Source organism: Rana temporaria, chromosome 3 (genome assembly GCF_905171775.1).
Source record: "Rana temporaria chromosome 3, aRanTem1.1, whole genome shotgun sequence".
Classification (NCBI taxonomy): Eukaryota; Metazoa; Chordata; class Amphibia; order Anura; family Ranidae; genus Rana; species Rana temporaria.
Window position 1 is genome coordinate 85,959,222 of NC_053491.1, and position 27,108 is coordinate 85,986,329.

The 27,108-nt window shown below is 42.4% G+C and overlaps 1 protein-coding gene across 2 annotated transcripts in view; it reads left to right on the top strand.

Moving 5' to 3' along the window:
• Positions 1–27,108, top strand: part of LOC120931422 (dual oxidase maturation factor 1-like) — a 67,484-nt gene that overhangs the window by 23,879 nt on the left and 16,497 nt on the right. For both annotated transcript variants that reach the window (XM_040342843.1, XM_040342842.1), the window contains 3 exons: positions 12,587–12,752; positions 19,103–19,160; positions 22,974–23,108. In XM_040342843.1, the coding sequence (XP_040198777.1) occupies positions 12,612–12,752; positions 19,103–19,160; positions 22,974–23,108 (334 nt within the window). In that variant the 5' untranslated portion in view covers positions 12,587–12,611. The remainder of the gene's footprint in view (positions 1–12,586; positions 12,753–19,102; positions 19,161–22,973; positions 23,109–27,108) is intronic.

Here is a 27,108-nt window from a genome sequence, read left to right on the forward strand (position 1 = left end):
TATGACAGTGGGCACTATGTACTGTATAGGAGAGGAGTGTGGAGGGTATGACAGTGAGCAGTATGTACAGGAGAGGAGTGTGGAGGGTGCGACAGTGGGCACTAAGTACAGGAGAGAAGTATATGACAGCAGGCACTATGTACAGGAGAGGAGTGTGAAGGGTATGACAGTGGGCGCTATGTATAGGAGAGGAGTGTGGAGGGTATGACAGTGGGCACTATGTACAGGAGAGGAGTGTGTAGGGTATGACAGTGGGTACTATGTATAGGAGAGAAGTGTGGAGAGTATGACAGTGGGCACTATGTACAGGAGTGGAAGGATATTTAGGGACTGAGGAGTGGTTAAGCGGGTCATACATGGATTGAAATTACGCCAATTATGCAGAGACCAGCCATAGTCAATCTATGTATGGGCTAGCTGGTTTTACACAAGTCAATCTATTAATCAACTTGAGTACAACCAGCCTGTTTTTTTTCTTAAAACAATCAGTGCTGCCAGCTAAAGTTAGCAACACTGATCATTGTATGCACTGGCAGAACACAATAACACTGCAGGAGTGATTCCCCATCCACAGGTCAGCAGGTGAGAAGGTTTGTGGGGACAGGCTGGGGAGAGATACTAGTCAGTGGCTGGGTAGGCACTGGTAGTATCAGAGCCAGATACACACAGGTTACATACGCCACGATCGTTAGATCGAGAACAATAATTCTAGTACTAGACCTCCTCTGTAACTCTAAACATGTAACCTAAAAAAATGTAAAGCATCGCTTAGGATACCAAAAAAAATTGTGCTAACTTAACTAACTAACTGTTTTTTTAATGAATGAAACATTTTTTTCCAAAAAAACATGTTTGAAAAATTGCTGCGCAAATACCGTGCTAGAGCTGCACAATTAATCGTTAAAAAAATCGTGATCTCGATTCAACCCCCCTGACGATCTATAATGCAGAGTTTGCCAATTATTTCATATAACAAGTGGAGAGACTTTCAGCTATCAAAAGAAAATATCTGGGCAGTCTGCAGTTTTTAACAGGAAACATTGTAACTGACTTCCTTCTTAGATCAAAGGGATAAACTTCTGTGTGTAAAGAACAAATCTGGGCAGTCTGCGAAGTTTGTAAACAAAATGAAACATTGTAACTAACTAACATTGTAACTAAATTTAACCACTTAAAGTCCAATACTTGTTTCTTAAGTTAAAAAGCAATATTATTTGCTAGAAAATTACTTGGAACCGCCAAACATTATATATATTTTAGCAGAGACTCTAGGGAATACAATGGCTATTGCTGCAATATTTTATGTCACACTGCATTTGCCCACTTCAATGAATAATAAAAACCATAAAAACAAAACAGTGAAGTTAGCCCATTTTGTTTTTTTTTTTTTTATGTCAAAGATGATGTTACGCCGCAACAATCGTGAGAGAATCGTGATCTATCGTCTAAGCAAAAAAATTGCAATTCTCATTTTAGCCAGAATCGTGCGGCTCTGTACCCTGCAACATAAAAAGTGCAAAGACCACCATAGAGTAATTTTCTAGCAAAAAACAAATGATGATTTTTACATGTAGTAGAGAAGTGTCAGAATTGGCCTGGGTGGCAAGGGGTTAATTACCATGAGTAATATACAAATAATTATTATAAGCACTGTGATCCTATCAGTCTGCTGTAGTGTGTCAGCTTGTATTTATATTGGCCGCTCTGAATGTAGCTTCTGACAGGCTGTGCAAGCAGGCCCGTATCTCCGGAACCATAAAAGATAGCCGTCCCATATTTTAACCAGTTGTGGGGTAGCTCTTCCCATGCCTACCCCCAAATGTGGGGTTTCTGTGACCTCTGGTCATCGAGCTACAACCCCCCAAATTCGATCTTAGAAAAAAAAAATTCTTAAAAAAAAAAAAAATGTTTTGGGCAAATGGGCCTATCTTGAGAAAGGGGCCTGGAGCTGCAGCTCCATCAGCCCCATTGTTAATCCGGCCCTGATCACACATTTTTTTGTTTTCTGTAATTTTGAAAGTGTAAATGATGGAAATAAAATCTAACTTTTTTTGACATATTATAAGAATGTCTAATCTGTAATTTGATGCCTTTTGGAGATTTTTCCATCTTTCCTTGGCTTCGTTATGCACAATAATACAAATTTTTACCTGGGGTGACCAAACCTTCGATCCCCACTGTACATAGTTTCATTCTTATATACAAAAGATATGCTCATAGTATCACATCATTAGATAGCCAAGCCTGTCAGAACAAATTTTCATTCTAGCTGTTGAGAAATTGCATAATAACTGTCTCATTTCATGTGCAAAAAAATGTGCGAAACAACTAATAAAATGAAACTAATTAATAAACTGATTTTCCAACAAGAGAGAGAATGATTGAGTAATGTCATTAAATCTGAATCACTAGCATGTATGATTGGAACAAAATGTTTCAGCTTTGGAAAGGTGATATATTGAGCATCATTACAATTTTTAACATTGTCTGTTATACTAAATTGAATTTTCCTTCAATCAAATTATATTTTTTCTTCATTTATTGTCAGCCTGGTAATGCACTTTGGTTCGTTTCACTTTGTTACCCTATGTAGCATCTGCAAACATTGCTAGAACGATCAAAGTTTAATAAAATAGATGTGCATGTAATGCTTCGCCAAACTCCACTTTCAGTCAATGTCATCAGCTTGGAGTCTTCAAAGCACATTTTGCTTATATAAACGAGTTGTTCTACAAATCTGTAGGAGAAACAATTTTTCACACGTTACATTCTTATGCCACGTACACACGACCGTTATTCATGTCATGAAAAAAAAACTTTTTTCTCAAGGTGATTTGTCGTGACTCCTCTCAAGCCTGCCTTGCATACACACGTTCGTGAAAAAAATGCTCGAGCAAACCGCGGTGACGTACAACATGTACGACGGCACTATAAAGGGGAAGTTCCATTCGAATGACGCCACCCTTTGGGCTGCTTTTGCTAATTTCCCCGTCTCATAACTTGCTTCTGAGCACGTGCATTTTTTTCCCCCTCGTTAAAGCGTACACACGACCGTTTTTCACGATCAATTTGAAAAATGGAATTTTCCAATTAATGAAAAACGTTCGTGTGTACGCGGCATTAGGCTGGGCACACATGGGATAAATTCTGCCAAAAATTATCTGTTCGCCTGGCATGGCCCACTTTCGGCCGTGTGTATTACTCTGGCTATCACAACTGGCTTTGGTCGAATAAGCATGCTGGAAAAACAGCTTCCAATCAGCGCCCGCAGCCAAAAGGCAGCCCCTTTTTCAGAATACAATAGCTCAGAGAAAGATCACCACATTAACATTGCTTGTGTTAGTACAACAATCTGTTCAAGCCCGCAGGGTTGAACAAGAAAAAATGTATAATGTGTGTAAAGGATGCTTCAGTTTAAATTCTCCCTGCTTGGTTAATGCTGTGTTAGAAGGTGATTTCATGTGTGACTCATCTCTCTGTTAATATGTTAAATAAGGCTAGCTTTTGAAAGGCCTTTAATTGTGTGATAACACTGTCTAAAACCTATTGATGCTCAGAGGTGTGAAGAGGTGTCAAGCGGCATGCGGAGACGAAACGTCTGCCTAGGAAACTCAGTGTGTGAAGGTGGTTTGTTTGATGCCATTAATTAAGGAATGTGCAGTGATTAGACATGATAATTATAGGCCGGTGCCGACCTGTCTAGAATGTTGTAGTAATTAGCCTTAGTGTGTGATTAGGGGGGGGGGGTGGAGATCTCATGGTTGCTTTAATGCCTGGTACTGTATATAAAGCTGAGAAGAAACCACTAAAGTCTGTCTTGTTCCAGCATTAACCTTGGCTCCTGTGTGGATTATTGGGCCATCCCAGGGAGTTCTACTCATGGAATACTGGGTGATTTGCTTTTATGGGAAGAAGGGAAGACTTTGACGGGGATATCTTCCACTACCGTCACAGTGTGTATACCCAGATGTAAAACACATCAATTTAAAAAATGCAAGAAAAAAAAACACATCTAAATATGTATGTGTTCATTTGAATTAACCACTTGCCGACCGGGTCACGCCGATATATCTTGGCAAAGTGGCACGTTCCCGCAAAACAACATATGGCTGCGTAGTCCCCTTTAAGAGCCGGAACGAGAGCCAGAATGGGGATTTGTGAGTGTAAAAGCACAAATCCCTGTTCTGTTAGGGGAGAGGAGACAATTTGCTTGTTCCTAGTAAGTAGGAACAGCGATCTGTCTCCTCCCCCAGTCAGTCTCATCCCTGCACAGTAAGAAACACTTATGAGGGAACTCAAGTGTCCGATCTGTCCGCTGCAATTTCGCAGTGCCGCTAAAAATCGGAGATCACCGTCATTAGTAAAAAGTAAAAAATGTTATAATTTTTTTTTTTTAATTGTCACTCTTTTTTTGTTTATGTGATCAAATACCACCAAAAGAAATCTCTATTTGTGGGGAAAAAAGAACGTAAATTTTGTTTAGGTACAACGTCGCACAAACACCCAATTTTCAGTTAAAGCGACTCAGTGCCGAATAGCAAAAAAAGGCCTGGTCATTAAGCAGGAAAATCTTCCGGTCTGTAAGTGGTTAATATAGTTAAAATGTATGTGTTTGCAATCAACAAGCCCTCTGGCAGTGGTAACTGATAATTCCTGAGCACTTTTGAAATAGTCAATGGAGTTACTGTATCACAAACGGACAAATAGCCTGTTCTTTCACTTCAGAGGGGCCTCTGTGATGTAGAGAAGTGTTGAAGGCCACTGCATGTCAGTGTCAATGTCAGTGCTGCAGCATTGTTATAATACAGTAGAAAAGGATGTTAAAGTGAATATACCATTCTCTGCATGTTTGAGACTTTAACAGAGGTTGCTGCCCTGACCCTTTGCAATGAAGGCCTTCAGCTTTATACCACAGTAGCGTGGCCTGTGCTCAAACAATCCATTTTATGATAGTTGCTGATCAGTACATGAAAATGTAAAATGTCCTTGGTGCAATTACAGACAAATATAAACTATTCCCTGAGTACAATTAGGCTGTATGATGAGGGAGTGTTCTTTACAGGGCTTTTTTTCAGGGGGAACTCAGTTCCACCACCTCTGGCTCAGACCCTTTGGTGCCTGCTCACCACAATCACTTGTAAACACAGAAGTCTGGTTTCTGTGTTTACAAGTGACAGCTCTGCACTCTGTGTGTAACCCCCTGAACTCTGCACTCTGTATGTAATGCAATCCTGGTATTTAATGCCCCTTTAAGACCCTTCTACTGTTTTTGAAATCTGAACGGGGTCTTGGTTGAGTTCCTGCACCTATTTTCTGAGAAAAAAAGCTCTGGTTCTTTATAATAATGATTTTGAGTATTTAGCAGACAGTGGAATTTCCGAGGGTCTAAACTTGTATGTTGCTGCTGTAGCCTTCTTTTGGTATAACAACTGGCTAGTGAACTAAACCTGTAGGTAAATAAGTGAATCAGAATCTTTGCTAAGTGGAAGACTTGGTTAAATAATAGAATTGGCAATGCCATCACTCAGCCTCTGTGAAGGTTCCTTTCTTACGAAATTAACCAGTAGCCAAATCAAAACAATTAGAAGGAGACAAAGCAGAAGAACTACTGCAACCAGCAGTCAACATTACCATAAGTACAGTGCCTTGAAAAAGTATTCACACCCCTTGAAATGTTCCACATTTTGTCATGTTACAACCAAAAATGTAAAATGTATTTTAATGGGATTTTATGTAATAGACCAACACAAAGTGGCAAATAGTTGTGCAGTGGAAGGAAAATTATAAATGGTTTTAATTTTTTTTCTTTTTTTTACAAATAAGTACAGTAGAACCTCGGTTTAAGAGTAACTTGGTTTGAGAGCGTTTTGATTTGTGAGCAACTTATTTTTTTAAATTCTGACTCCGTTTTCGAGTGTTGACTCACAAGACGAGCAGAATTCAAGCTAAATGGGCCTGCAGTACCTCATTTGGCCTGAGTTACAGGGGCGCAGAAGCCAAGCAGAGTCGAAAGTAGGCCTGCAGTACCCCATTTGGCCTGAGGTACGGGGGCGCAGGAGCAGAGAAAAGCCGAACATTGGCCTGCAGTACCTCATTTGGCCTGAGGTACGAGGGCACAGGAAACAAGTCAAAGTGTCGGCCGTTTTTGGCGCTCTCTGGTGTCCCCCCCACCTCTGGCCGCATTCGGTATTGCATCCCATTGAAGTCAATGCGGAACAAATTATTTTCGCTTCCATTGACTTCAATGGGAAAACTCACTTTGATATACGAGTACTTTGGATTATGAGCATACTCCTGGAAAAGATTATGCTCATAATCCGAGGTTCAACTGTATGTGAAAAGTGTGACGTGCATTTGTATTCAGCCCCCTTTACTCTGATACCCCTAACTAAAATCTAGTAGAATTAATTGCCTTCAGAAGTCCCCTTATTAGTAAATAAAGTCCACCTGTATGTAATGTAATCTCAGTATAAATACAGCTGTTCTGTGAAGCCCTCAGAGGTTTGTTAGAGAACCTTAGTGAACAAACAGCATCATGAAGGCAAAGGAACACACCAGACTGGTCATGGATAAAGTTGTGGTTAAGTTATAAAATAAATATCCCAAGCTTTGAACATCTCACAGAGCACTGTTCAATCCATCCAAGCGTATGGCACAACTGCAAACCTACCAAGACATGGCCGTCCACCTAAACTGACAGGCCGGGCAAAGAGAGCATTAATCAGAGAGGCAGTCAAGAAGCTGGAGGAGCTGCATAGATCCACAGCTCAGGTGGGGGAATCAGTCCAAAGGACAACTATAATGTCTCGTACACACAACCATTTTTTGCATCGGGAAAATTGCCATGATAGCTTTTGACCGGGAAAACTGGCCGTGTGTATGGCTTCATGACAGGAAAACCGCTGGGAATCCCGGCAGGAAAAATTAGAACATGTTCTCTTTTTTCCCGCTGGGATTCCTGGCAGTTTTTAAGCCGGCAGTTTTTCTATGGGGAAAACCTGCAGTAGAACATACATACCGCCAGGTTTCCCGACCAAAGCTCTCATGGCAGTTTTCCTGCCGGGAAACCCGGCCGTGTGTAGGGGGAAAAAGCTACCGAGCAGGTTCTCGGTTTTCCCCTTCGTTTTCCCGGCAGACTTTTTACCGCCGGGAAAACTGATCGTGTGTAAAAGGCATTGGTCGTACTCCCCACAAATTTGACCTTTATGGAAGAGTGGCAAGAAGCAAGCCATTGTTGACAGAAAACCATAAGAAGTCCCATTTGCAGTTTGCGAGAAGTCATATACGGGACACAGCAAACATGGGGAAGAAGGTGCTCTGGTCAGATGAGATCAAAATTAAACTTTTTGGCCTAAAAGCAAAATGCAATGTGGCAGAAAACTAACACTGCATATCATCCTGAACACACCATCCCCACCGTGAAACATGGTGGTGGCAGCATCATGTTGTGGGGAAGCTTTTCTTCAGCAGGGACAGGGAAGCTGGTCAAAGTTGATGGAAAGATTGATGGAGTCAGGACAATCTTAGAAGAAAACCTGTTAGAGTCTGAAAAAGACTTGAGACTCAGTGCAGAGGTTCACCTTCCAGCAGGACAATGACCCTAAAACTACAGCCATAGCTACAATGGAATGGTTTAGATCAGGGGTGTCCAAACTTTTTTCAAAGAGGGCCAGATTTGATGAAGTAAACATGCTTGAGGGCCGACCATTTTGCCTGTCATTCTTTAAACCTTTAAAATTCGGTCTAAGTGTGTTTGTTCGAGAATTCTCTTGCCTTTGTCGCTTTGTGTGGTGAAGAGATGAGCTCGGCCGTGTCATTTGAATGCAGCACCCACTTCATTGCAATGAATGCAGCACCCACTCCATTGCCATGAATGTAGCACCCACTCCATTGCCATGAATGTAGCACCCACTCCATTGCCATGAATGCAGCACCCACCGTCACATACTTATTTGTAAAAAAAAAAAAAAAACGTTTAACTTCACAATGATGTACCACTTTGTGTTGGTCTATAACACAAAATCTGAATAAAATACATTCTACATTGTAATGTGACAAAATGTGGGAAATTTCAAGGGGTGTGAATACTTTTTCAAGGCACTGTATATAGATGCACACCAGTGTAGAACTAATACAAGCTTTAGAAAAGATGCATAATAAAAGATACATGTACAAACAGATATTATCAGCAAAGGGCCCTGGAGGAATTGGGCATATATACACACAGGTATATATGGTCATTAACCACTTGAGCCCCGGAAGGTTTTACCCCCTTAATGACCAGGCCATTTTATTGCGATACTGCACTGCGTTACTTTAACTGAAAATTGCACACATCCATTGTGCATATGTGTGAACCCCGCCTCTGGCTGAAACATGACACTCTACAAAGTAAAGGGAAATTACAAGGGAGATCACAATATGCTACAAAACAATTTCAGCTGTCTCATATTATTACTGCCTGCAGTGTGAGTGGTATTGCAATCAATTAGTAAAGAGATGCACAGCACCCTTATGAAGTCTGATCTGGTGAGTGTGCTTCCTATTAATCATTGACACATACAGGTGTGGTCTGATCGAAAGTAGGATGGATTCAATTTAGGGGCATAAAAATTGAAAGGAAGATGACTCAGTTAGAAAATATAGTGTATTGTTAATTAAAACAAGTCATTGGATAATAAGCACTTTACAAATACATACAATTTCGTTATCACTTTTCACTATCAGCAACAAGCACCATATAGGGCAGGCATCACTAAATGGCGGACCGCGGTCCGGTTCCGGCCCCAGTAGCCATTCTACCTGGACATAAGCCTCGCCAAATAGTTGCCTGTGTGTTCAACTCTTCTCCCCGCCGCTGGCTCGCCCGCCTGCCTGCTGCTATGTTCACAGCATGGCAGGCACGCCACGCACGGGTTTGTCTGTCCCTTCGGTTTTGGATCGCTGTAGTGTCTCCGCCCTCCGCCTGTCTTACTTAACCGGTTAAGACCCGGACCAATATGCAGATTAAGGACCGTGCCCCTTTTTGCGATTCGGCACTGCGTCGCTTTAACTGACAATTGCGTGGTTCTGCGACGTGGCTCACAAACAAAATTGGCGTCCTTTTTTTCCCACAAATAGAGCTTTCTTTTGGTGGTATTTGATCACCTCTGCGGTTTTTATTTTTTGCGCTATAAACAAAAATAGAGCGACAATTTAGAAAATCAATATTTTTTTACTATTTGCTATAATAAATATCCCCAAAAAAGATATACATTTTTTGTTTTTTTCTCAGTTTATGCCGATACATATTCTTCTACCTATTTTTGGTTAAAAAAAAATGCAATTAGCGTTTATCGATTGGTTTGGCCAAAATTTATAGCGTTTACAAAATAGGGGATAGTTTTATGGCATTTTTATTAATAATTTTTTTTTCTTACTACTAATGGCGGCGATCAGCGATTTTTTTTGTGACTGCGACATTATGGCGGACACATCGGACACTTTTGACACATTTTTGGGACCATTGTCATTTTCACAGGCGAAAAGTGCTATAAAAATGCACTGATTACAGTGAAAATGACAATGGCAGTGAAGGGGTTAACCACTAGGTTGCGCTGTAGGGGTTAAGTGTGACCTTATGTGTGTTTCTAACTGTAAGGGGGTGGGGCTGGACGTGTGAAGTCAGTGATCGTCGTTCCCTATATCAGGGATCAGACGATCACTGACATTGCCACATAGAAGAATGGGGAAGGTTTGTTTACACCTTCAGCTCCTGTGACTTGATCGCGGGACACCCGCGGTCACGGAGCTTCGGGCCAGGTCACGAGCGCGCCGCGACCCAGCCCATAGCTCTTAAAGGGGACATATATACACGTCCATGTGCCCTGCCGACGTATATAGTCGTGCGGCGGTCCTTAAGTGGTAAACAAAATGAGAAACCTGGCTTCCCTGGACAAAGGGCAGTACTTTTTAAGTTAAAAAGTGAGTGATTGGTTGTTACGCAGCGCGGCGGTCCCAGCAATCAATCAATAACCTTTAACTTGAAAAGTCCCACCCATTGTCCAAAGCGGCCACGCTGCACGTCTTGTGTGAAAAAGGTAGGGCTCTCTGGGAGGGGGAAGTTATGTACTGTTATGAGGACAGGAGTCTATCTAGGGGGGTATGTTATGGGGGGGACCAGCCTGTGATGGGGGGGGGGGGACCAGCCTGTGATAGAGATGGCACAAGTCTATGATGGGAAGGACCAGTCTGTGATAGGGGTCTGAGATGAGGGGCCTGTGATGTGCACAGGAGGCTGCGATATGGAGGATATCATGTGGAGTCATAGCACCAATATGACACTCGGACCTCCGCTAGGAGAATTTTTTTCGGACCGGATCCCCGTGAATTTAAATTTACTACCCCTGATATAGGGGGTTATTTACGAAAGGCAAATCCACTTCGCACTGCTGTAGTGCAAACTACAAGTGCAAAGTGCACTTGAAATTGCACTTGGAAGTGCAGTCGCTGTAAATCTGAGGGGTAGATCTGAAATTAGGGGAAGATCTGCTGATTTTATTATCCAATCATGTGCAAGCTAAAATGCTGTTTTTTATTTTCCTTGCATGTCCCCCTCCTCGGATCTACAGCGACTGCACTTCCAAGTGTACTTTCAGTGCAATTTCAAGTGCATTTTGCATTTGTAGTGCAAAGTGGATTTGTCTTTAGTAAATAACCCCCATAGTGTCAGAATTTTTTTTCATGAAATAGAAGTCAAGAAGATCTATAAGAAACAGTTAGTAAGAAATGTAATCCAATTAAGCTCAGATCAGATGTCCCAAACAGAATGCCTGTGAAGGTTTTAAAACATGCCAGATGCTTTTAACCACTTAAGGACCGCCTAACGCCAATATATGTTGGCAGAATGGCACGGCTGGGCACAGGCACGTACAGGTACGTCGCCTTTAAGAGCCCAGCCATGGGTCGCGCGCACCGCCGGCACGCGCACGCTACCCGGTCCGAAGCTCCGTGACCGCACCTGCGGGACCCGTGGAGCTGATCGCCGCCAGCGTCCCGTGATCGGTCAGAGGAGCTGAAGAACAGGGAGAGGTGTGTGTGAACACACCTTCCCCGTTCTTCACTGTGGCAATGTCAGTGTCTCCCTTTAAAAGGGATGACACGATCGATGCAGCCACCACAGTGAAGCACGGGGAAGCCGTGTTTACATACGGCTCTCCCCGTTCTTCAGCTCCGGGGAGCGATCGCGAGGGGGTGGCTAGAAATGAATAGCCGCCCCCTCATCCCGGATCGCTCCCAGACGATTTCCGCATGTACCGGGGGGGGGGTCCCGATCGGACCCGCGGAAAGAAGAGACGTACATGTACGCCCATCTGCCTGTACGTGCCATTCTGTGGACGTATATGTACATGCGGTGGTCGTTAAGTGGTTAATAAAATCACTATGGAATGTGCAAAGCTGGTGTGAGGTGTGAAAGCTGTGGCGCCATTGTTTGGTAAGCTACAGAAGGCGATTCAGTTTGCATGTGTTGCGCTATATAAGTTTCTCACTTACTCACTCAGAATGTCTTCAATATGACAGAACAGGTCAAGTTGTAAACTGAGATGAAAACTATGCAGTGTTTTGGCTAGTGAACAGGAACAGGTGAGCATTCTCTTAAAGCGGGGATTCACCCTAAAAAAAATTCTAATAATACATGGACCGACCTAGGAGACTGCCAGTATGCTGTTGTTTGTGGTTTTTTTTTCCCAACATACCTGTATAGGGCTATTTTCGGCCCCCGGATTTCCCTCGGGAGTGGGCGTTCCAGGCTGTGATTGACGTGCTTCTGACCAGTGCATACTGCGCGTCACGAGTTGCCGAAAGAATCTGAACGTCGGTGCGCATGCGCCGTATAGAGCCGCACCGATGGTTCGGCTTCTTTCGGCAACTCGTGACGCGCAGTATGCGCCCGTTGGAAGCACGTCAAACACAGCCTGTGATTAGGAATGCCCACTCCCGTGGGGTATATTGAGTGACAGGGGAGAAACTGCTGCCGGACTAAGGTAAAGATCGCCAATAAAAAAAAAAAACAATAGATTAATTATTGTCTCTGCCTGCTAGTTTACTTGAGCCAAAGTCCAAATTTAGGGTGAACCTCCACTTTAAGCAAGACTGGTGATACACTGTTAGCACGTGGATTGCTAATATGACATGTCCCTACTGGTTAAGTGATGGCCTCCTCAGCTGAACTGAGATGTCTTCTAATCATTTGCAAATCATGCAAACAATGTAAAACATGTAACTTTGTTTGTGAGCTGGCAAACAACTCTGCTACTTTGATCCCAATTCTGAAATAGAGTATAGCGTTGCGACAGTTTTCATGTCAAATTCTGGTCTCTCGTCTCAGTTTTTTTTTTGTTGCATCATTAAAATGATTGGCATCTTTAGTTTAGCCTGGCGCATTCCCACCTGCTATATAATTGTGTATTTTGGTAAATACTGTACCAATACCATTAAATGCTGTATATATCTCAAGCTGATTCAGATTGGAACGGTCTGCTCTAGGAATTTCACAAGAACCATGAACACATTTTTATTAACCTTTATTTGTTGTTCCAATTTTCAGGTTTCATGCCCTGCAGAAAGTCATCATGCATGAATCTGTTTTCCCATTTTACCTCCGACCCAGGACACCTTTTCTTTTCGACACGAAAATTATTGAAATCATCATAATATGTCTGATCACTGCAGTCACTTTTATTATCATATTGCCTGGAATCAGAGGAAAATTGGTGAGAAAAATTGCCACTAGCATTTTCTACTAATGTTTTTTAGTTAAAAATAACAAATATGTTATACTTACCTGCTCTGTGAAATGGTTTTGCGCAGAGCATCCCAGATCCGCCTCCTCTTCTCGGATCCCTCTTTGGCACTCCTGGCCCCTCCCTCCTGTTGAGTGCCCCCACAGCAAGCAGCTTGCCGAGTCACAGCTCTGTGTTCATTCAGACATGGAGCCATTGCCCAGCCCTGCCTCCTTTCTCTTCTCATTAGCTGACTGACTTTGATTGACAGCAGTGGGAGCCAATGGCAGCATGCGACTGTCTCAGCCAATGAGGAGGGGGGTCCTGGGCAGTGGAGACACTGCTGCAACATCAATGGCTCTAGATGGGGCTCAGGTAAGTATTATGGGGGAACTGAGGGGGCCTGCTGCACACAGAAGGTTATTTATCTTAATGCATAGAATGCATCAAGATAAATTACCTTCTGCCTTTACAACCACTTTAAGCTTTGCTGTGCTTTCCATTATAACTGCCATTTTGAGCTAATGGAGACTCAAGCCTCGTACACACGCTCGGTTTACTCGGCAAGAACCAGGAAGAAAACTGCTGGCAGAGCTTTCTTGCCGAGTATACCGAGCATGTGTACAAGGCTTTCAGGTTTTTCGACAAGAAAACTGCCCAGAATCTAGACGAGAATAATAGAGAACATGTTCTCTATTTTCTCGTCGTGAGATTCTCGGCAGTGTTTTCCTTCTGAGAAACCCGAGAGTGTGTATACTTACCTGGTCGCAGTGGAATTTGCGCATGCTCGAAATGACTTTGATGCATGCGCGGTAGCTTCCTAGGCATAGGTAGGGTGCAGCAAGATGGCGGCGACGGCATCGAATGTGACGAGCGCATGCTCATCGTACGCCATGACGTCAACGCGTTCTTACCTTTCAAGAGAACCGCTGTTCTTTTGAAAGAAGAGTCTGTACACTCGGGCGGCAAGATATTCTTGCCAAGAATCTCGTCTGGAAAAACGTTTTTTTTTCCTGACGAGATTCTTGCCCGTGTGTACGAGGCTTCAGAGTTTGCATTATTCTTCTGTGGGATATTGGAATAGGAAGTCAATATGCTTGTATAATTAGTTTGCCTATTCAAATAAGGGGTGTTTGTCAATAAAAACTAAAAAGTTGAATAATGCCCTTGCTATAGGTAATTTACATACCTCCCAAAGCCGGACTGGAATACCCCCAGGAAATTGCTAGGAGGTTGATAAGTTAATTAATGTCACAAGTCGGTAGCGTTCACCTTCACCATCACAGGAGTGAGCTTGCTTTCTGATTCAAACATCTTGCTCTTTCTCTCCCTGATGCAGTAGCTCTGAGCTCAGTGAGCTAGTAGTGAACTAACCCTTTAAGAAGTAATAACATATTATGTACCATTGTACAAAAAAATACAAAACCATAAAATAATACAAAGATTAACCAGCCACCGGAGCATGATGGGACTGTGATGTCATAAGAGGCCTATATAAATCGGTGCGAGCCGCGCACACGGCATTACAGCGGGAGGAAGCAACGTGTCAACATCGAAGAAGGCAGAAGGCGACAGAAGCCCAGGCACCCCCCCCCCCTCGTAAAAGAGCTAAAGAAGAGAGCAGGGCCCCTGGCGGAAGAGAACCAGATGGCGGTGAAGACCGGGACCCCCGGCAGAAGACATTGAAGAAGCAGGGCCCCCCCTCGTAAAAGAGCTGAAGAAGAGAGGGGGGACCTGGAGCTGACTAATAAATTACTTTAAAAAAACATGTGTAGTGTGTTTTTTTACATTTTTTTTCCCGCCAGGTGAATGGGTAGCTCGCTCGTCTCCACCCCCTTTCCTGACCGGCCGGGCTGCTGCTCGGATACGGGTCTGGTATGGATTTTGGGGGTAACCCCACGCCGTTTTTTCGGCGTACGGGGTTCCCCTTAAAATTTATAGCAGGCCCAAGGGCCTGGTATGCCCTTGGAGGGGGAACCCATGCCGTTTTTTTATTTAAAATTTGGCATGGAGTTCCCCCTCAAGATTCATACTAAACGCAGCTGACACAGTGCACTGCGATTACCTGCGGTTATGTGCCGATAGTTGTGGGATTTTGCAGCTGGATGCTTTCAGCTCTATTTTTTATATCCGCACAAAATCGCGGGTAACAAAACCGCAGGTAACCGTAGTGTGTGAATGATGTCATTGTGTGCTTCTAGCTGCGGTAAAATCCGCAGCTAAAAGCACCATTCTATCTGTCCGTGTGAAAGGGGCCTTACAGTTGTTTTCTGTGTGACCTTGTGGAGACCAGAATTTTCTAGTGCAGAAAAGTGAACCATGCAATTTTTTGCGATATGACACTGCTTTACTGTAACTGACAACTGCGCTATTGTGCAACACTGTACCCAAACATGATTTATGTCCTTTTTTTTCACAAATAGAGCTTTCTTTGGGTGGTATTTGATCACCTCTGCGTTTTTGCGCTATTAACAAATAAAGACTGTCAATTTAGAAAAAACACTATAATTTTTTTTACTTTCTGCTATAAAACACATCCAATAAAAACATGTAAAAAAATGTCTTCATCAATTTAGGCCAATATGTATTCTGTTACATATTTGGTAAAAACAATCCCATTAAAGTGTATACTGATTGGTGACAAAAGATATCACGTCCACAAACTATGTGATATTTTTATGGTGTTTCTATTTTTATTAGTAATGGCAGTGATTAGCGATTTTTAGTGGCACTATGACATTGCGGTGGACAAATTGGACACTAAGGGGGTTATTTACAAAAGGCAAATCCACTTTGCATAACAAGTGCAAACTACAAGTGCAAAGTGCTCTTGAAATTGCACTGATAGTGCACTTGAAAGTGCTGTCGCTGTAGATCCGAGAGGAATAGTGAATACACTGCGCTGCCGGGTGTGCGTAAATGGTAGCTGCTAACACGGCTCATTCAAAAAAGCAAAACAACCAAGGAATACGTATGTGTAGCGCTAAGATTAATAAGTGAATATCAAAATACCAAAATGTGTGTAATAAAAAATAAAACACATATAACATTAATAAATGTTAGACACAAATTATAAAACATGTGAAAATTCCTCTGTGCCGAGGAGTGATGACAGTGCCGACAGGCACGTGATCTGATACACCTAAGGTGATATCAGATATGAATACAGAGTCCAACAGAACTCCTAGACGTGATAATCCAATGTATGTAGCAAAGTTCATCAACATCCATAAATCATTCGAGTGAAAAAGTGAATAGATGGAAAAAGCGTGACTTCTTTAACGTGACAATCCCATCACCGGGAAAAGTGCAGGCTTACCGGAACTTGTTGACCACTAGTGGCATATGCCAAAAGAGGTCAGTCAAGGCTTTATATGACAATTGTCAAGTAGCGATCCTTGGCAGGAAGCGTAGATCCAACTGGTGGGTAGGTCCTCAAAATGGAATGGGTCCCCAGGAATAAGCCGGAAGCTATACTGATGTTGGAATCCCAGAACCAATTGGCTCAGTGTATTAGTGGTGCATCTATTTGACGTACACACCTTCGTCATCAATGTCCTCCTTTCTCTCAACCAACACAATCTGTCTTTCCCAGGCAGAGCCGGCAGGCGCGATCGCCGCCGGGCACCCGCGATTGCTCGTTACAGAGCGGGGAACGGGAGCTGTGTGTGTAAACACACAGCTCTCGGTCCTGTCAGGGGGGGAAATGCTGATCTTCTGTTCATACAATGTATGAACAGAAGATCAGTGTTTCCCCTAGTGAGGCCACCCCCCCCCCCACACAGTAAGAACACACCCAGGGACATACTTAACCCCTTCCCCGCCCCCTAGTGTTAACCCCTTCACTGCCAGTGGCATTTTTATAGTAATCCAATGCATTTTTATAGCACTGATCGCTATAAAAATGCCAATGGTCCCAAAAATGTGTCCGAAGTGTCCGCCATAATGTCGCAGTACCGAAAAAAAATCACTGATCGCCGCCATTACTAGTAAAAAAATATATATTAATAAAAATGACATAAAAATACCCCCTATTTTGTAAATGCTATAACTTTTGCGCAAACCAATCAATAAACGCTTATTGCGATTTTTTTTTACGAAAAATATGTAGAAGAATACGTATCGGCCTAAACTGAGGAAATTTTTTTTTTTTTAGATATTTTTGGGGGATATTTATTACAGCAAAAAGTAAAAAATATTTTTTTTTTTCCAAATTGTCGCTCTATTTTTGTTTATAGCGCAAAAAATAAAAACCGCAGAGGTGATCAAATACCACCAAAAGAAAGCTCTATTTGTGGGAAAAAAAGGATGCCAATTTTGTTTGGGAGCCACGTCGCACGACCGCGCAATTGTCAGTTAAAGCGACGCAGTCCCGAATCGCAAAAAGTGCTCTGGTCTTTGGGCAGCAATATTGTCCGGGTGTTAAGTGGTTAATTAGACATGTGCACAGAAAAAAAATGTGTTTTTTTTGTTCCGTTTCGTATCGTTCCGTAGGTTTGTTCCCGTTCGTTTTTCGTAAGACGCCCATTTTCCTGTTCGTTCCCGTTCGTTTTTCGTACGATGCAATTTTTTCGTATTCCGATCGTTTCGTATTTTGGTTACCGTTTTATTTTCGTACATGCGGGATGGTTCGTTATTCTGTTTAATTCATGTTCGTTACTTGTTAGACAATAATTTTCGTGAATTTTCGTCATTTTGTACTTTCGTAAATATATTCGCGGGATTCGCGGGAATTTCAACACGCGGCTCATCCATCTTAACTATTGTTAAGCCCCATACACTTGGTCAGACTTTTTTAACAACAAACATAAAAACGATCGTTTTACCGAACGTTCGTTCGTTTTTAAACTCCATCAGAAAACCATTTTTGGGTTCCAGGTTCAAAAGTCTGGCCAACTGATCTCCCTTCAGACGAAAATCCACAGAAAAGTTTATTTGGCTTTACTGTACTACTGTACTCAGCACAAAAGAGAAGCTGCTTCACTAACTACACTCACTGCCCATTCAAAAAAACTAAAATTACATCTTATAACAAAAGATTTGCATTCTGTATTTTGAAACCAAATTACGAACAGAAAGAAGGAATTCAGAATACAGAATACAAATCTTTTGTTATAAGGTGTCATATGAACATACAAACAGAAAAAGGATTCAAACAAAATACAGAATGAAAATATTTTGTAAGATGTCATATGAACATACGACTGAAAATCAAAATACGAACAGAACAAGGATTCAAACAAAATACAGAATGCAAGTCTTTTGTTATAGATGTCATTTTCATTCTTTTTGCCGTTTTCGTTTTGTCGTATTTTCGTCGGATCGTTCGTTCGTATTTGCGGTTGTTCGTAATGCGGCTCATTCGTAATCCCGTTGTTTTCGTATTTTGGTGCTTTAATTTTTTCGTATGTACACATTATTCTGCGGGTACGAAAATGAACATTTTCGTATGAAAATAACATTGGTACGAACGTGAATGCACATATCTACTATTAATACTACCGTATATACTCGAGCATAAGCCGACCCGAATATAAGCCAAAGCACCCCATTTTACCACAAAAAAATGGGAAAACATATTGACTCGAGTATAAGCCTAGGGTGGGAAAATGCAGCAGCTACTGGGTAAACAATGCCCATCTGCAGCCTCACTGTGCCCATTTGCAGTCTAATTGTGCCCAGTTGCAGTCTCTCACTGTTCCCAGTTGCCCTCTCTCACTGTGCCCATATGCAGTCTCTCACTGTGCCCACATATGCAGTCTCTCACTGTGCCCACATATGCAGTCTCTCACTGTGCCCATATATGCAGTGTCTCATAGTCAGCAGTAAAACAGCGTGTCTGCCGCTGTGTAATTCATATGAAGCCATACCTATTCATTAGTAAAACAACGTGTGTCTGCCGCTGTATAATCCAGTCTGTTCCCGTCCATTGTAAGAAAGCCCCGCCTCCTCTTCCTCGTCCGTCCATGATAGAGGAACACTGATACGATGCTGGGAAACTGTATTAGTGTTCCACCTATCACAGACGAGGAGGAGGTGGGGCTGTCTTACAATAGACGGCCGAACAGACTGGATTATACAGTGGCAGACACACGCTGTTTTACTAAAGAAAAAGTTCGGCTGCATGTGGATTACTTTACAGAGCAGCAGATCCGCCGAGGGGGAAGTTTTTCAGCCTAAAAAATAGGCTGAAAAACTTGGCTTATACTCGAGTATATACAGTAATAATATTTTAGTCTACATGGATAGGAAATGTTAGACTTGTCATAAATCAACTGCTGTAATAAATGTATTTCCTTTTATAACATGTGTATTTATGATACAACACTCCTTATTTACAGAGAATCTTCTGGATTGTGAAAGTGCTGACAAGTCTCTTTATTGGCACTGTGATTCTAAGTAAGTTTTTGCTTTAAATTTCTACTTATGCTAAAATCAATATGTCCCACTGCTAGCCATTGCAAAGGCTCTGATGGAATCTGCTCATGCTGCATACCTGTATAGCAGTTCAAGGGCAGTGCAGTGACTGACCCTCAAACAGCGTGCAGTTTTCATCAAACCCTAGCTTTTTGTGTTGACTACAAGTACCAAGTCTTTAGATATAGTTGTATCATGCCTCTGAAAAGACCTTTAAATGATATGCATGGACTTTTCATCTATCTCAAGCCTTATTCCTGTGAGAAAAAAAAAACATGAATCTGATAAGAAGGTTAAAGTGGATGTAAACCCAAACATTTTTTTTTATGTCACAATGTAGAGAATAAGATTTCCTATCATCTGTGCCCAGTCTTGCCACACAGAGTTAATCCAGCGCTGAGCAATCCTCTTTTTATTGTTCAGTGAAAAAAACAGACTTCCAGATAAAGACCAAAGTCCTTGCTTTGAGTGACAGGTTATGTACAATACATATCTCGTGCACTAGCTTGCAGACATGCACAGCTTCTGTAAAAAGTGCACAATTTACATCCCCCTCCCTTCTCCTCCTCTCCTGTGCAGCTCTCCCAGGATTGGCTGTCTTTCCTGTGTTTTGATTAAGTGCTTTCAAAATATGGGGTGATCCACAGTTCAGTGTCATGAGAAAATGCTCCAGTGAACAGCCATCAGAATATACAAGTGATATGGGAGATGTATTTAGTCTGAGCTTGAGTGATCTTGTTCTTCTTATTATTATTGTTATATTGCAGTGTGTGTCTGAGGTCACCTGATCACATATGCAAAATTCCTATATTACCTATATTACCAGGATGTGTTATGTGGGGGAGGGGTGGATTTCTCACTTTTTATACTTACACCCAGTAAGGCTGAATGAACTTAGGGCTGGTTCACATTAGTGCGCTGTGCGAGATCGCAAGTGATTTGCACCGCACTGCTGTTCAGATCACATGCGATGTCTGTGCGATGCGATTTCAGCCATACAAACTGTATGTCTGAAATCGCATCTCATTTGGACCAAACACGCACAGGACCCTTTTTTTGGTCCACACCAAAATCGCATAGGTGTTTACACCCATGCGATCCAATTCATGTCCTAACTGTCAGTTCACAGTGCGATATGCGAGCTGAATAGGGGTGTCATTACCATTGTATGACACTCCCCAGCAGTTCGCATATGGCAGTGTGAACTGCTGTGCCAGTCGGGTGCGATGTGGGAACCCGCAGTGGATTCGCAGGGTTACCGAATCACACCAGTGTGAACCCAGCCTCAAAACATACAGCCTACAAATGTCACCTGACTGCTCCCACCAAGGCTCGGTTCACACTGGTGCGATTCGGTAACCCTTGCGAATCCACTGCGGGTTCCCACATCGCACCCGACTCGCACGGCAGTTCACACTGCCATATGCGAACTGCTGGGGAGTGTCATACAATGGTAACGACACCCCCATTGCAGCCCACATATCACACTGCGAACTGACAGTTAGGACATGAATCTGGTTGCATAGGTGTAAACACCCATGTGATTCTGGTGCGGACCAAAAAAAGGGTCCTGTGCGTGTTTGGTCCAAATGCAGTGCGATATTAGCCATACTATCTGTATTTCTGAAATCGCATCGCAGACATCACATGTGATTTGCGCTGCAGTGCGGTGCGAATCATATGCAATGTCTGGCATCGCACCACTGTGAACCGGGCCCAAGTCCCTATAAATGTCACCTAACATTTTTTACAATTTATTTTTGGACTAATTTTTTTCATAATAATGGGGGGGCGGACGTCACGACTCCGCCCACCGAGTGCCGGGAATCAGAAACGCCCACCAATTTGGCGATATTGTGGGGCTCCTTACAGCTGAGGGGGTGAGTAAAAAAGCTTTTTTGAGCACTTTGGGCTCATTGAAGACTTTAATGACCTAATTTGACCTTATCCAAGCTTAGGGATGCCAAGTCAAGTCTGTCCAACAATAAATTTTTATCAATCCAATCATATATTTATCTATTTTCTATAGGCTAATCATGTTCACTTTATCTGTATGTCTATTTATTGAGTGTTAATTGATTGTGACTGCTTTATTAATCGTGTATATCCAAAATGAATATTAAATATGCTAATGTTATTATTACGATTTGAATTATGCCTTTGTCTGCATGATCCATGTGCCATTTAAAATGATACACACCATATAATTTCATATTCATCATTGGTATTTAATTTATTGGATCGAGTACCTAGCAGTCTCGCATGGCAACAGAGATTTTCCCGTTAAAACTGTGACATGTAGCCAATTTCTGATATACTAGACCTTTCCTCGCCTCATATAAAGTCCCATGTCCCTCTTTTTCTTTTCTCCTTATTTAGGGATGGAGGCTTGGTTTGTGTTATCAGAAGGTTCTTTGGGGCATTTGTTTTTCATAAATGTGTTGTTAGTTACAGTATATCCAATGACTAGTGTAAGGAACAGTGCAACAGAAGGTCAGTGATCAGATTTGTAGAGACTCTGGGCCAGATTCACAAAAGAGATACAACGGCGTATCTCCTGATACGCCGTCGTATATCTCTGAGATCCGCCCGTCGTAACTATGCGCCTGATTCATAGAATCAGGTTACACATAGTTCTCACAAAGATCCGACAGGTGTAATTGACTTACACCGTCGGATCTTTGGCTGCAGTTCTAGGCCGGCCGCTAGGTGGCGATTCCATTGCGGTCGGCGTAGAATATGCAAATGACTAGTTACGCCGATTCACGAACGTACGCTTTGCCCGTCGCTCTAAATTTACGTTGTTTCCGTCGAGATACGCGGCGTAAAACTAAGGCTGCCCTCTAGGTGGTCTAGCCAATGTTAAGTATGGCCGTCGTTCCCGCGTCGAAATTTGAAAATTCACATTGTTTGCGTAAGTCGTCCGTGAATGGCGCTGGACGCCATTTACGTTAATGTTGAACCCAATGACGTCCTTGCGACGTCATTTAGTGCAATGCACGTCAGGTAATTTTACGGACGGAGCATGTGCAGTACGTTCGGCGCGGGAACGCGCCTAATTTAAATGGTGCCCGCCCCATTTGAATTAGGCGGGCTTGCGCCAGGCGGATTTACGCTACGCCGCCACAAGTTTACAGGCAAGTGCTTTGTGAATCAGGCACTTACGCTGTAAACTTGCGGCGGTGTATCGTAAATGGGATACGTTACGCCGCCGCAGCGCAGCCAGATTCTATGTGAATCTGGCCCTTTATTTCTGATTAAGGCATTGACAAAACTAAAAATTAGGATGTGCTTCTTTATAAGCAGAGTATGCATTTTTAAACCAAAAATCAGTAATTATATTATTTAGTATGTCTTTAGTTCTGTAGTTTTATTATTCATTTGAGAGCTGCCCCCACCTTCTAAAAACAATAAAAAAAAAAACTAGTCCTATTAAAGGCATATCATAATATTTCTATTATATTACAAATTAAAAAAAAAAACACAACCATATTTTCTCAGATAGCACCAGTGATGACATTTATAGATAGAAATGTTGGGAAAATATTTCACTTGATGCAGACAATATATATTACCTAAATGTGCTGATTTTGTATATCTCTAATTAATGTATCTGGCTTTGAATCAAAGCTCTCACATATAATTTAATCTGATTATTTAAAATATGAGAATTTATTTTTATAACTGTCGGAGAAAGGCATATTACAGCGTCTGGCTCACAGTTATAATAATATCATGTTTGGTGAATAACTAAACTCATAAATGTCTTGTGTGTTCTTCTATCCTTCTCTACAGGTGTTAACTTTACTCGTGACTGGGAGGTTGGATCTATAACTGTCACAACTGTATACAAGTCTTTCAGTCATGCCATGGTGAATGCCAGTATTGGATTATGGGTTGGATTAAGGGGTTTAAATATTACTCTGGCAGGTATTTTCTTCTAATACTTTGATAAATATTCTATCAACAACGCATAGTCCCGAAATATTAAGTAAATAGCAATACTTTGTCAGAAGAAAGTGGAACCACTAACTAGATAATGTTTAGTTCTCTAATAAACTGTATATCAGAAACAATTCACTTCTTTTTAGAAAATACTGTATTCATTTTTTACTATCGTTCTTGCATCCCAATGCTGTTGATCTCCTCAACCATTTTTGTAATTAGTCACCAGAAGTGCATGTGACAGGATGACAATGCAGGCAAACAACTTTGTTCCTCCTAGTGGCAGTTTTTCTCACTAAAGGACACAGTAGCAATCTAGGAGCGGGGGGACTCCACCACTATGCACAGCTGAGGACCAGGTATCTGACATCTGGAAGTGTCAGGATCTGAAGATTCTTTGTACATCTATACATTTTTTAATACATCAAAGATCATCAGCATAGAACAGGTTAGCATTAACTGTCTTCTTGGCAACTTTGCAAGGGGCACTTTTTTTTACTATTCTATTCAAGGGACACTTTAAGCCCACCGTACCCAGAAACATAGTTGTATTGTTCACAAATTCCTGATAGGTGTTACTTATGCATTCAGATGCATAATTACATGTATCCAAAGATTGACATGTATTTACAGTTTAAAAACTTGCATTTCCTTAGTACTTGGTATGCACTGTTAGTTGCAACCCTACTTTTAAATTGTTCTATTCAAAGCTTACATGAGTGGTAGCTCTTCTTGCACATTTTAGTTTCCAGCACCTATTGGAGTTAACTAATGTTCTTAGTTTAGATCTCCAGCAATTATGTGTTTTGGTTACTGCGTTTCTTTTGAGAGATGTTTTGGCAGCAAATATAGGCTAAGGGAGATGTTTCGGCAGCACACACATTTTAGGCAATTTATCAGAGAAAGGGGCGGGAGCCCTAATTAAAAAATTACTGACGATTCCAAACTTGTTAAAGCAATATTGTGAAGAAAGCACTGGTAGAACCTATGACTGATTGTTAAAATATGTAGACAATTCCATGTAATGGAAGGATACAAATGTAATAGGTTAACTATTACCTATGAAATTGCTGTTTATTTTTCAATAAATTTCAGTATCTGAAATGAAAATATTGTTTAATTATGAAGAATGGATCTCTAATGTATGGTAGGAAAATTTAGGTAGGCCTAGCTGGTGGCTAGGCCTGTTTGTTTTGATTCTGGGCTGGGAGTGGCTCAGGGCAGCAGCTGGTGACTCACATGCAGCATCACTGAGACCTCCCTCTTCTTTCTAGAGCTTGCTTTAAAGATCTGGAAAGAGAGGAGTAGAGGAGCGGTTAAGCTGCCTGGGGTGGTTTTGGGAGCCCTGACCCATCCCAAATCTGGATTGGCAGGGGGCAGGCCTACTTAAAATACCTGGGGTCAGCCCAGGTGGGGAGGAGTTGTCGGGTGGAGGGGGGGGTGACCCTGGGCTGGGGCTCAGTTGCATCCAGGAGGAGTGAAGAGATTCTGGAACTAGTGGAACATGAGAGAGCAAGGAGAGGACAGCAGGAGAGAACACTTCTAAGGCCCCGTACACACGACAGAGTTTCTCGGCAGAATTCACCGAGAAACTCGGTCAAAACCCGGATTCTGCCGAGAAACTCTGTCGTCTGTACAGTTTTGGCTCGATGGAGCCGCCGAGGAGCTCGACGAGAAAATAGAGAACATGTTCTCTATTTTCTCGTTGTTCTATGGGAGAAGGCGGCCCGCCGAGCTCCTCGGCGGCTTCATCCCAAAACTCGACGAGGAACTCGACGTGCCAAGCACGTCGAGTTCCTCGGCCGTGTGTACGGGGCCTCAGAGTCTCCAGGCAGGACAACTGGTCGCAGCCAGGAGGGATGATGTGTATTCAGGAGAACTGGGGAAGCACGCCTGAGATAACTGTGAGATTGCAGTTTGAGATGGGTGCAGAACCAGAAGAGAATACTATGGGAAGGGCAGTGGAAAGAGGTCATTGCAGCCAGGCTGGTTGGCAGGACCTGAAGAGAGCTATTTGGAAGTGGTAGTGAATAGAGGACAGCTAGCACCTGAACTATTTCTATACCACAGGGGCCTGAGGTCCCTGCCTGCAAAAGGCAGCTCATTGAGGCTTGGCTGAAGTAGTGTCAGGCCTACCCATAAGGTGCTGGCTAGTATGGAGGAGTAACAAGCAGCAGCAAGGAAAGTGCTGGTGTAGTAACAGTCTGCAGCAAGTGAAGTGCTGGAGGTGAAACAGTGTGCAGCAAGTGTTTGTGCTGGAGAGAAGACTGGTGTGTATATACTGGAGTGTATATACTTTAGTCCCAAGCAACTTTGTGCTGAATATTCCTGGGCTTCCCATAATTCCCTGAGTGACTGAGAGATGGATGTCTGGCTGGGCAGGGTGACAGGTGAATCACTACATTCAGCAACCCCTACGGGGGCATGGCCACATGTAAAAAGGTTAAGCTGACATTTTCCATATGCGTCTGTGATTTACCATGTGCCCAGCCTACAGTCTGTCTGAAGTAGTGGTAAAGACATAACCTTGCAAAGCACCAGTATTAGGGATGTTTTTTTCTTCATTCTGTAGAATCTAACGTGTTTGCTGTATCCATAACCTTGAAAGAAGAATTTTACTGGCTGCCATGCTAACAATAACTCTGGGAAGAAGCATGGGCCCATAAACATTGCAGTTACAGTGTGTCATAGAAACAAAAGGCATTAAAACAAAGCTGCTGAATAGATGTGGTTGCTAGGATATCTTATACCAGAATTTACTATCATCTTGAAAGTACTTCTCAAAGGAAGCATTTGCATTTCTAGTGTCATTCAAGATACAGTCAAGCATTGTATACAAATGAAATGTGAATATATACAATGGATTGTATAAAAAATAGTATTAAAATGTTTGTAACCCTAAAAAATACAAAATATAAAAAAAAATGATCCTGTTCCCTTAAAGCATGCATAACAGCACAGTGCTTGTGCTTTGTAATTTGGTCCCTTGCATCATCTAAAATACCTGCCTGATTCTGCCCTCTCCCCTGTAAACTGACCACGGTTTATTATGGCTGCTGAGCCCTGACAGCGTGGTCAGTTTATGTGCCTCCACCATCCGCAGCTCTTCTCTGCTACCATCCCCTTCCCTTCTTCCTGCTGCTCTTATAACTGTATCATAATCATACAATCCCCTCAATTAGATAACATTATGTGTCCGAGTGTCTGTGCTGTATAAAATATATGCTGATTTCTACATTTCAAAATGCCTGTTAGCGCTCACGTGACAGCCTGCCACTCTGCTCCCGGCTGACGTCAGCAGGAGTTCTCGTCCCCTTCCACTGTAGTTGTGCACCCAGGAGAGGAGAGCAGGGAGCAGTCATGTGAGCGCCGAGAGGCACTCTGAAATAAGGTAGAAATATTTTATATAAAGCACAGACACAGGGACACATAATGTTATTTAATGTAGGGGATTGTAGGATTATGGATTATGATACAATGACTTTACAACCACTTTAACTAGAATTCTGCAAGGTCAGTAATTTAATTGTGGAAATTGGATCTCTTAGCTGCCAACACTGCACAGACAGTAAAAAAAAAGAAGTGAGAAGGCTAAAACTGAGGCCTCGTACACACGACCGTTTTCCTCGACAGAATCCATCAAGAAACTTGGTGGCAGAGCTTTTTTGCCGAGGAAAACGGTTGTGTGTATGTTTTTCGTTGAGAAAACTGTCGTGGAACTTGACGAGAAAAAAAGTTCTCTTTTTCCTCGTCGGGAGTCTCAATTTCCTCGACGTGTTTCTCGTCGAGCTGGTTTACAACGAGAAACACGTTCGTGTGTATGCTTAGAAACCCACGCATGCTCAGAATAAAGTATGAGACGGCAGCGCACCTTCGGTAAAAGTAGCGTTCGTAATGGAGATAGCACATTCGTCACGCTGTAACAGACTGAAAAGCACGAATCGTCTCATACCAAACTTTTACTTAACACGCAGTAACATGAGAT